Source organism: Chiloscyllium plagiosum, unplaced genomic scaffold, assembly GCF_037043375.1.
Source record: "Chiloscyllium plagiosum isolate Xiang-an unplaced genomic scaffold, Cpla_swu_hap1 HiC_scaffold_29, whole genome shotgun sequence".
NCBI lineage: Eukaryota > Metazoa > Chordata > Chondrichthyes > Orectolobiformes > Hemiscylliidae > Chiloscyllium > Chiloscyllium plagiosum.
Window position 1 is genome coordinate 6,465,485 of NW_028270167.1, and position 12,005 is coordinate 6,477,489.

A 12,005-nucleotide genomic window follows, 5' to 3' on the forward strand; every position below is an offset into this window, starting at 1 on the left:
TAATGCCAAGAAGTTGAGGCAGTGGAAGGGAAGACTTGCATTTGTATAGCACCGGGTCGTCACAAATCACTTCAGAGCCAAGGCGGTCCTTTTCAGGTGTTCTCACGTTTGTGGCGTATCTGCAGCGAGATGTTGACCGAAGAATCTGCTGCTGGGGGTGGGGGGGAAGAAGGTGTTGGCCAGGGGACAGAGGTAAGCACCCCCCCCCTCTCTGGGTTTTCAGCCAGCGCCAGGGGCTGCGGCCCATCAGAAGTGGTACAGTATCCGCTGCAGGGCTGCTCTCCCTGGGGCTCGAACTCCCGGAGTGAGAGGGAAGAGTTCAGAGGCTTCGGCTGACACCTGGTGCTGGAAGGGCGGAACCCTGTGTGATCAGAGAGCGGCTGGGACGCGGCAGGAGGCTACAGAAAGGCACCCGGCGAGGGTGCTGGGCTCAACGCCACTTCCCGGGGTCTGCCAGCAACTTTGCAAATCCCTGGGTGTAGGGGGTTAGGGGGGAATGAAGGGACCGAGAGGCTGCGGGTCTCTCTCGCTCTGAGAGAGGAAGCCAGCAGTGCAGGTGTAGCAGAGAGAGCCAGTGTAATCTGATGGCGTTTAAACATTAAACATCCCGCATTGAGCCATCAAACTTCGGTCCATTCATGTGATAAGAGGTTGCTTTATAACCAGACTGTACCTCAACCTTCCGGATTCATAAACGTCTCAGACAGCAGAGGTCCAACATGAAGGAACAGAACGGTATGTAAAGAATCTCTCATTTAATAAAACCCAGCAGCGCCTGTGAAAGCAGATTTTTCTCAATAAGGTTTGTGAATGCCTACCCTGTGGCTGTGTGGGTGAGCAGCGAGTGAGAGAGGCAGGCTGCTTTTTCTAATCTGCTCCTAGAATGTAAGGCTATCCTCATCCCACCCTGTTCCAGGATTTCAGTCGAACAACTTTATATTAATAATTAACAGCAGCACAATTTAAAGTGAAAAGCTGATTTACTTTCTAAAGAGGCCAGAAGTGTCCGTCTCTGCCAAGTGCCCAGAGAAAGCAGGCACATCACAGAATTTTAACGGGTTTCTTATGCAGCTGGCAGGTAACGGGAGTAACCGTTGCCTTCCATCTCAGTCTGATCAGCACTGGGATCATTCTTTGTACATAGAGACAGAGGGCATAGCCGTGTGTTATCGCTGGATAAAGATCTAAGAATTGGGAACTTTAGACTCACCGTCCATCCTGGGGAGGAATCCAAAGTTTAAGGTTGAGTCAAGGCGAGTCAGTGATGTTAACGGTTGGTTTGAGATTTCTTTATTGACTTGTGTTAGAATCTTTGACGTCTGTTCTTCAGAAAGTTGTGAAGGTGTCAGAGTGTGTGCAGAAAAGATTGGCAGACATGGTCACAGGGATGAGGAACTTAAGGTTAAAAAAAAAAGACTGAAATGTTTACCTTAGAGAGGAGAGGTTGAGAGATGATTTAGTTAAGCTGTTCAAACTCAGGAAGGGTCTGGACAGAGTAGATGGGAAGAAGGGTCGAGAGGCAGAGGGCACAGTGGCAATCCATTATATACAATGGTTCATTGTACTGCAATTTACTTCGAGTGCAGGAGGGTTCATGGATTACAAAAGAGGTAAATTTTAATTTAAATCCTCATTTTGTTAACTCAAGACCGGAAAAACTGAGTTTCTTATTGATGCTGCTCAGTTGTATCACAGCTTCACTTTCTGTATCCTGGTTAGGACACATTTCTGCCGCCATTAACAAAGGCAACATGAGGAAGAATGTTTTGGAGTGTATCGGATCTGGAACACACTGCCAAGAGTGTGGTGGGAGGCACGTTCAATTGAGGCACTCAAAAGGGAATTGCATCATTATCTGGAAAGTTGTTAAGGACTGAGATATCTGGTTGGCATGGATGGGTTGGACCGAAGGGTCTGTTTCTGTGCTGTACAACTCTATGACTGTGGCTAATGAGAAAAGTCAAAGGCGTGATGCTTAGTGAATTGCTCATTCAAAGGGCCAGTATGGACATAGTAGGCCAAATGGCTTCCTTCTGGTCCATGATTCGATGAATTTTAAATTATTTCTCTATAATATGTAGCACAGCTAATGGGAAACAGGAAACCGAGCTGTTATTGCAGGACTCTGTGCCATTAATATGGAGCCAAGTGCTGGGTGAGACTGCAAAAGAAAATAACTTAAGGTTGTGGTCACGCTTCAGTGAATCAATGGGTTATGGACAAGTCTTCTGCTGCCCACTGTTCCAAAGTCTTAATTGTCCTTTAAACCACATGCTCAACACAGAAACTTACACACTTAACACACACACACGTATGCACATGTACATACACATGCCACACACACACCATGTAATCCACACACACACACCACTCAAACATAAATGCAAACACAATGCATACGTGCAAAAACAACATGCAAGCAGAACACCCATGCAGAGCCATTACATGATTTAGAGATGCCAGTGTTGGACTGGATTGTACAAAGTTAAAAATGACACAATCCCAGGTTATACTCCAACAAGTTTATCTGGAAGTACCAGCTTTCAGTACCTTCATCAGGTGGTTGTGGAAAATGAGATTGTAAGACACATAATTTATAGCAAAAGTTTACAGCGTGACGTAACTGAAATTATATATTGAAAAAGACCTGGATTGTTTGAATTACCATGTTGGTTTCAGTTCTTTCATATGTAAATTGCAAAACTTTTTTGAAAAGTTACATTCTCAAGTGAACTTTAACAATTAGTGTCATGTCGACCCAGATAATGCATTTAAGGTGTGAGGTGCCCTGTGTGACACTGTCATTGCCACAATGGTTAGACTGATTCTAACCTAAAAAATGGATTTACAGAATCTTACATGGATTCATGCAGTTTTTGAACAAAGTAAAATGTAATTCTGCAAGTACAAATTCACTCCACAACCTTTTATGTATGCACATGGGTGGGTGGGTGTGTTTGGGGGGGGGGAGGTGGGGTGGTGGTGGCGGCGGGGGTTATGTGTGTGTGTGTATGTGTATAAAGGGGTACAAGTCTGAGAAAGTACGTGTGGGAGTGTATGAAAGAGGGTCTGCATAAGTGTATGGGTCTGTTGGTGTGTGTGTGGTGCAATGGGGTCACCTGTAATGTGACATGAACCTAAGGTCCCAGTTGAGGCCATCCCCATGGGTACCGAACTTGGCTTTCAGCCTCTGTTCGGCCACTTTTTGTTCTTGCCTGTCCCGAAGTCCACTTTGGAGAACGGTCACCCGAAGGTCTGAGGTCGAATGTCCCAGATTGCAGAAATGTGCCCAGTCTCTCTCAGGGCAGCTCACCCCTTAAATGCATTATCTGGGCCGACATGACACCAGTTGTTCAAGTTCAGTTGAGAATGTAACTTTTAAAAAAGTTTTGCAATTTAGAACTGAAACCAACATGGTCATTTTAAAAGATGAGAGACTTAACAAACAATCCAGGTCTTTCTCAATATATAATTTCAGTTATAAATTCTGTATCTTACAATCTTATTCTCCACAACCACCTGATAAAGGAGCTGTACTCCGAAAGCTAGTGCTTCCAAATAAACCTGTTGGACTATAACCTGGTGCTGTGTGATTTTTAACTTTGTAAACCCATCACGTGCACATATCCATATGAACATATCGTGTAACAAACAAGCATCTCTAAACATAACATGCATGCTTAGCTAGCATACATATATCCATGACTGTGTGTGTATGAACACACTCAGCTGGAAATGTGTTGCTAGAAAAGTGCAGCAGGTCAGGCAGCATCCAGGGAACAGGAGAATCGACGTTTCGGGCATACGCCCTTCTTCAGGAATGGGGAAAGTTTGTCCAGCAGGCTAAGATAAAAGGTAGGGAGGAGGGACTTTGGGGAGGGGCGTTGGAAATGTGATAGGTGGAAAGATGTCAAGGTGAGGGTGATAGGTCAGACTGGGGTGGGGGCGGAGAGATCAGGAAGAAGATCTCAGGTTAGGAAGGCGGTGCTGAATTTGATGGATTTGACTGAGACAGGGTGGGGGGAGGGGAAATGAGGAAACTGGTGAAATCCGAGTTCACCAGTTTCCTCATTTCCCCTCCCCCCACCCTGTCTCAGTCAAATCCATCAAATTCAGCACCGCCTTCCTAACCTGAGATCATCTTCCCGACCTCTCCGCCCCCACCCCAGTCTGACCTATCACCCTCACCTTGACCTCTTTCCACCTATCACATTTCCGACGCCCCCCCCCCAAGTCCCTCCTCCCTACCTTTTATCTTAGCCTGCTGGACAAACTTTCCCCATTCCTGAAGAAGGGCTTATGCCCGAAACGTCGATTCTCCTGTTCTCTGGATGCTGCCTGACCTGCTGCGCTTTTCCAGCAACACATTTCCAGCTCTGATCTCCAGCATCTGCAGACCTCACTTTCTCCTATGAACACACACAAGCAAACATGAGTATACAGAGTGCACACACACAGTCACAGACAATTTTCCTGCTTGTGGATATTTTTGTTTACATTGAAATGTAATAATTGAGTTGGAATGTTTGGGGGAGGAATGTTTCAGGTCAATTCGAGAAGCTTTCTCTCCCAATTTTTAGCATCACTGATTACATGAGTTCTACAGCACGTCCCACAAGCAGGAAACTTAAAATAGTAACAAATACATTAACTGCATTGGTACAGGATCAGCAGCATTGGTAGAGAGATTAGCAGTTCAGGTTGAGAGATTAACAGCATTAACGGGAGAGATTAACAATGCTGGTAGCGAGCTGAGAAACACCATTGGAGACAGTCGGACCCAGCTCACTTGTTTTCTGTTCTTGGGAGAAGTAATTTCGAGTCCTGAAAAGAGTGGAAAAGTAGCGATGGGAGTTCCAGATGGAATAGACAGTATAATCTCTTGACACAATGGGCTGAATGGCCTATTCTCACTCGAGATTTTTCGACAACTGTAGAATAAAACCCTAAAAGTTGTGGTAATCATCCTGTTGGTGGATTTTACATTGCTGTCAACAAAGTTTTAATATGGACGAGTCGGTGTTGAACTGGGGAGGATAAAGTTAAAAATCACACAACACCAGGTTATCGTCCAACAGGTTTGTTTGGAAGCACTAGCTTTTGGAGCACTGCTCCTTCATCCCCATGGCTATCAGCCTCTGCTCAGCCACATTTTGTTCTTGCCTGTCCCGAAGTCCACCTTGGAGGATGGTCACCCGAAGGTCCAAGGTCAAATGTCCCAGACTTCGGAAGTGTGCCCAGTCTCTCACAGCAGCTCACCCCTTAAATGTCTGGACCGACATGACACCAGTTGTTCAAGTTCACTTGAGAATGTAACTTTTAAAAAAGTTTTGCGATTTACATATCAAAGAACTGAAACCAACATGGTCATTCTGGAACAGGATCATAAGATACAGAAGCTACAGGTACCTGATGAAGGAGCAGCGCTCCAAAAGCTAGTGCTTCCAAATAAACCTGTTGGACTATAAGTAGGTGTTGTGTGATTTTTAACAAAGTTTTAACTATTGGACAATAGAGGGAAGTGAACAAACACATGCTAAAGAGAATGGAACTCAACCACTTGATTTGGCCATCCTCCAGACAAGACAACAGTTGTCAGGGAGGGGGAATGTACTTTCCTGAGGAGATCATCTTGCACCAGGATTTAAACCCAAATAAAATGACCCGGGACAATCACTTAAAGCTTCCCCGACTCTGAGAGCTGTTGCTGCGTATGAATGGGCATTGACCCTTTTTGTTTTAATAATTCTATCAAGATCAAACAAAATTGACGTGACACACCATTGCATTTCCAATTTGTCACACCAGAGACTCAACATTGAAATGATCCCCATAGAGACTGATAACTTTTAGAAAGATACTTTCAGAGACTGGTTGGAAGGATCACACAACAAGATTGCAAGGTTTAAGACATTTGCTGTCATAAATAAACTAAAAAGCAATATTGTCTAAGCATTGTTCAGCAAGTGAATTATAGTCTAAACTGCAGGAAATAATCCCCATTTAACTTAAAACAACAGACAATTTCCCCTTGTTTGAACACTATTTTCCAGAAAGCAGTCCCAAGCTATATTCTAAGCTTCTAATGGTTTGCTTTCTTTTCCCTATTTCGGCGGGGTGACTTTTAACCGGCAAGCTAACGTTTCATGATGGTAGATGAAATGGGAATTCTTTTCTCTAACCATTTTCCAATTTGGTTTAAATCCTCACCAACCGAGTCTCTTCAATCTGAGTGCAAGCTCCTAGCTGTGATTCACATGGGGAACCATTAGGAGCAGCATTCTCTCTGCTTTAAGCACAGCGAAAGCTGCTCTATCTTTCTCCAAAATTCTCATTAACTGATGTGACAGAGGTTCCACAATATCTTAAGAAAATTCTGTAAGTGATACTACAATGACTTTCTGTGGCATTATCCGCTCTCCACGCCAATTGCTCTGACAATATGAACCACATGGGTCTTGTATCCAGATAGAAATGTTGGTCAAATATACTCTAATTCCTCTATTTTCTCGATCCCCAACCCCATTTTGTTGTAGAATTAAAATGACATTTTAAAATATAGCTATTGATAAAGCCTGAGTTACTTAACACCTCCCTATGAAACTTGGTTGTTAAAAGCTTATGCATTGTCTGCACCTCTGCCTTGTTCATCAGCCACAAGTGCGAATATTTCACATCTTCTTCCCAGTAAGAAACGTACCTTGCACTTTTACCTTTAACCTTTATCAACCAAGCTTATTGTCAGCCACAATTTGGAACAGATCACATGACCTCTTCACTATGCTTTTTCACCTTAAATTAAACAGTCTCAAAATAGAAACTTATAAACCTTGTAATTATAACAATGTGTTTTCCACACAGTGGGCAGTAGGCTTTCTTCTGAGTGTTCATGGGGTGGAATTTTCTGACAAATGCTGACAAGCATTTTGAAATCAATAATGATACTAAAAGTATTTTAACAATGTGCATTTATAAGTACCTCTGAGATAGTGAAATCTCCTGAGGTTCTCAGTAAATCTGGGAGTTTATAACTACCAAGAAACATTGAACAGTGGGGGGTCCTTCAGTAAAAGAGAGGGCCATGGGATGATGCGATGTGACTTGAACAGGGCAGGTCTGGGGAAAAGGTTTACACTTGTTGAGGAGATCAAAGCTAAGGTTCGTAAATGTAAGATAGACACAAATTGAGAATTCAGGAGCAAACCTTTCACCAAAAGAATGAAGAGAATGTGGAACTTGCTCCCACGATGATTGGATGACAGACACAATTAAGGCAAAGCTAAATAAGGAGGTTGGTGGGGGGAGGGGTGTTGGCGGAAGGAAAAGCTGGATATGCTGATAGGGTGAGATGAAGTAGATTGGGAGGAGATTCAGCTGAAACACTATCGTGGTCCAGAAAGTGCAAGAGAAACTCAGCAGGTCTGCCAGCATCCATGAAGAGAGGAAGTCACATCTTGAGTGCAATATGACTCTTCAGAATATTAACTTTGTTTCTCTCTCCACAGATGCTGTGGAGTTTTTACATTTCTTACACTGTTTTTATTTCCGATGCCTAGCACCTGCAGCATTTTGCTATCAGCATCATGGGTCAATGAGGATGAATGGCTTGCTCCAGTGTGGTGAATTTTGTACAGTTGTACAATTGCTGTTGTTCAGAATCTAAAGAGTCCAGATGGTTTAAACCATGACCATCTGGTTCATCTCTATAACCAGAGGCCCGTGCATTAAAAGGGGTAAATTCAAAACTAATCTGCGGGAACATTGGGCTGAATCATTCTTGTAGAGTGAAAGTCTCACCAGCGGGTGGTAAATCAGGAGTTGACCCTATCTGGCATTAGTGGAGCTCTGGAGCAGCCAATTATTTGTGGGGGAAAAAGGTGTTAAAGTAGAATATGAACTATGATTTAGCTGAAGCATGAAGCAGGTTCATGAAGGCTGAATGGCCTACTCCTGTTTCATTTGTCCTGTATGTGCAACATGGGTCGATGAGTGGCGAGTAACATTTATGCCACACAAATGCCAGGGCAATGACCATCTTCAAGAGAGAGTGTGATGATCACTTGTTGACACTCAATGGCATCACCCTCGCAGAACATCACTCCCTTTCTCAATGCCTACCATCCCCCCAACATCCTAGGGTTTACCATTGACCAGAAATATAATTGTACTTGCATGTAAATACAGTGGCTACAACAGCAGGTTAGATATTAGAAATTCTACAGCAAGTGACCTATCTCCTGACATCCCAAACTCTGTCTACCATCTACAAGATGCAATTTAGGAGTGTGGTGAAATATTCTGGATGGGTGCAGCTCCAACAACACTCAAGAAGCCTGACACCACCCAGAACAATGCAGCCTGCTTGACTGGCACCAAATTCACAAGCATCCACTCCGTCCATTAATGACGCTCAGTACCAATGTGATGGCAATGTGTATCATCTACAAGATACACTACAGAACTTCACCAAGATACCACAGGCAGTACCTTCCAAACCCAATAGCACTGCCATATAGAAGGACAAGGGCAGCAGATAGATGGGAACACCATCATTTTCAAGTTCCCCTCCAAGCCACTCATCATCCTGAATTGGAAATATATCACCATTCCCTCAGTGTCACTGGGTCAAAATCCTGGAAGCCCTTCCTTAATGGTATTATGGGTCTACCTACAGCACCTGGACTGCAGCAGTTCAAGAAGGCAGCTCACCCCCACCTTCTCAAGGGGCAACTAGGGACAGGCAATAAATGCTGGCCCACCAATGACGTCCATATTTCCTGAATGAATAAAAGAGTAACTTCCTATGTCGCTATGTTCCCAATAAAGAGACTGCCGCCAGGATCTCTAGCTTATTCAGGTTGGCCGCCAATGATGTCAACTCAATGGGAGGGCACAGCAGAATCCTCTTTAGAGATCGTCATTGCTGAGACTGGGGGGTAGAAGGAACTGGCACCTCCAACCCTCAAAATGTAGTGAATGTGTGAAATTCTGTACCACAGAGGGCTGGTGAGGCTGGGTCATTAAGTATATTCAAAGCTGAGATAGACAGATTTTTAATGAGTGAGGGAAATGAGGGTTATGATTAGATTAGATTATATTCCCCAAAGTGTGGAAACAGGCTCTTCGGCCCACACCGACCCTCCAAAGAATAACCCACCCAGACCCCTTCCCCCTAACTAATGCACCTATCTCTATGGGCAATTTAGCATGGCCAGTTCACCTGACCTGCACATCTTTGGACTGTAGGAGGAAACCGGAGCACCCAGAGGAAACCCACGCTGACGCAGGGAGAACGTGCAAAACTTCACACTGATAGTCACCCGAGGCTGGAATCGAACCCAGGACTCTGGCAAAGTGAGGCAGCAGTGTTAACCACTGAGCCACCGTGTCACCCTATGGGGAAAAGGCAGGAGAGTGGAGTTGAGGATTATTCGATCAGCCACAATTTCATTGAATGAGGCTTGATAGACTGAATGGTTGGCTTCTGCTCTGACTTCTTATCATGTTCTCATCATGGCAAATTTGGTCAAGTCTTCTCTTTAACCTTAGATGAACGAAGCAATCTACACAGCGTGAGGGGTGCTGTCCTTCTTCTATTGGTGCACTTGAATCTTGAGTGCAACCAGTGCTGTGTGTTACCATGGAGCTGGCATGGTGGATTCTTCCTGGGTCATGGGAAGCCATAAAAGGAGGACCACCCCAGAACCTGCTGAGTGGCTGCCAGGGCTATCAGGCTGTCTCCTCAATATTAGAGAGGCCCCTCTTGGTTCTAGTAAAACACCAGCCATGATCTGAAGTGGCCAAATGGGCTCTGAAGCTCTAGGTGTCCCACTGATGCTAATATGTCATGGCAGTGGGAATACATTGGGCTCCCCAGCCCATCCCCAAAGGCCTGGCAAAATCCAGCTCAATATTCCAGGGAGCGAGAGATCAATTTATGGAGAGAAATTGTGGGAGCTATTAATATTGACTCATTCAACTCCAGATCAGAGAGATTTGTTTTGGAAGATAACATTTAGGATCCAGAATGTGAGTAACTTTAGACGTGACTTGTGGTGAATGTAACCTTTTTGGGAGGGGCCATTGATTTCTGACCTATGACCCAAAGCCCCATCACTGGGGATTTCCTCACATCATGTCTGAGTCCTTTATGCTCTCATTGATAGGGATTTATCACTGCACTTAGGCAACAACTCCACTACCATTGCAGAGAGATTTATTTGGACCTTGGTCTTTTTCAGTGAAATTGTGCCACAATTAACACACAATCCCTTCAGAGAAGGAGGAGTGGAGAGAAACTTGTCAAATCAAGTGCAAACAAACTTAACATTTTGTTCCAATGAGTGGTGGTAGTTTGTGGGCTCCCTGCCTCGTTTTGTCATTTGTTTCTTCGGTTTGTGCTGCTCTATCTCTATGTTTACTTTTAGATTGGTACATGCCTTTCTGTTCTTGTGCCTTGTTCATAGGGATAGTATTGATAAGTTGACTGATGGTGTTCTCTTCACTCCCTGGCTGTGATGTCGATGCAGAAGTTCTGTTGATTACAAATTAACTCAGGGGGTGACACTATGCAAACTGTCTCAGCTCTCCTGCCCAATAGAGATTGCCATTCACTTGACAATGGACATAAGATGCCTTTATTTTTAGCCCGAGACACACTCTTTCTGTCGAGCAGCCAGTGAAATGAGTGTCTGAGCTGCTTGTTGGATGAGAGACAGATCTGGCGCAGGGAGAAATACAGGACTTTTGCTTCTGAGTCTGAGTAACGGTGTGGGAATTCTACATTTCCAGTGGTGGCATCTTCCACTGACAGCTCGGTCTTCTCAGTTGGATGTAAAATATTCTATAGAAGACATGAGCAGGAGTAGGTCATTCAGCCCTTCAAGCTAACTCCGCCATTCAATATCATCATAGCTGATCAACCATCTTTAATAGCCTTTTCCCTCTTCCTTTCCAATACTCCTTTATTCCCTTTAGCCCTCAGCACCATCTTGACAACATTCGATTCTGTTTTGGCCTCAACTGTTTTCTATGCCAGAGAATTCCACAGGCTTCTCTCTGGGTGAAGAAATTTCTCTTCATCTCAGTCCAAAATGGAAGATATCATTAAACTGTAACTTATGGTTCAGGGCTACTGGGACATCAGGAACATCCATTCTGCATTGACCCTGTCTAGTCCTGTTAGAACTTTTTGGGTTTCTATGAGATTACCTGTCTTTCTTCTAACTGGTTCAGTCTCTCTTCATAACATCTTCATTCCACAAAATTACTTCAAAGAGAAACAGAGGTGTTCTCCCCGAAGACTAATAGTTACCCCTCAACACTTGAGAAGTTGGCTAAGAGGCACTGTGGGTTGACCTCAGGATGTGAAAGGTGCTATAAAATGCTAGCTTTTCCTTAATTTTCACCCAATCACCATAATTGTATTCTGTGAGTCAAGATCAAATCTGACCACTTCCTTACACTGGACCCAGGGTTTCAATATCTGCCTAGTAATTGAGTGACTGAAATTGACCGAAGGAACTATGGATGCTGTAAATCAGAAACAAAAACAGATATTGCTGGAAAAGCTCAGCAGGTCTGGCAGCATCTGTGAAGAGAAATCAGAGTTAACGTTTCGGGTTGAGTGACCCTTTCCATTGACACATTATTAAAGAAGCACTGTACAAATCAAGTCTGCCTCCTCTGCCTTGCTTTAACTCCAAAGGCCTTTTATTAGGATTACAGTCAATACATTTGACACAATATCCTCACACACTCACACCCTGTGTCATTGTTTCAGTGAATGTAAATTCGAGCAGTGCAGTACGAACATCCAGTTTGTGTTATGAGTACGGAGTACCTTTTGTACTTTATACTGGGCCAGGAACACAATTCATTCGTGTCGGTGAACCTCTGCCAAGCTTCAGAACCAGTGAGGCAGACAGCAGTGCCCAGAGAAATTACAGAATTTTCAGAAGAGATTGTGATCCAATCCAACAGACCGTGTAGTGATATATCAATTC

The 12,005-nt window shown here is 44.0% G+C and overlaps 1 protein-coding gene across 3 annotated transcripts in view; it reads left to right on the top strand.

The window, feature by feature from the left end:
* Nucleotides 1–326: 326 nt before the first annotated feature.
* The window catches only part of LOC122540588 (Na(+)/H(+) exchange regulatory cofactor NHE-RF3-like), a 48,205-nt gene continuing 36,526 nt past the window's right edge, over nt 327–12,005 (top strand). Inside the window, exon 1 of one of the 3 annotated variants that reach the window (XM_043676490.2) lies at nt 327–735. In XM_043676490.2, coding sequence (XP_043532425.1) covers nt 720–735 — 16 coding nt within the window. In that variant the 5' untranslated portion in view covers nt 327–719. Of the gene's footprint in view, nt 736–7,669; nt 7,734–12,005 lie in introns of those variants that run through there. The other 2 variants (XM_043676491.2, XM_087976334.1) reach the window with 2 other exon arrangements.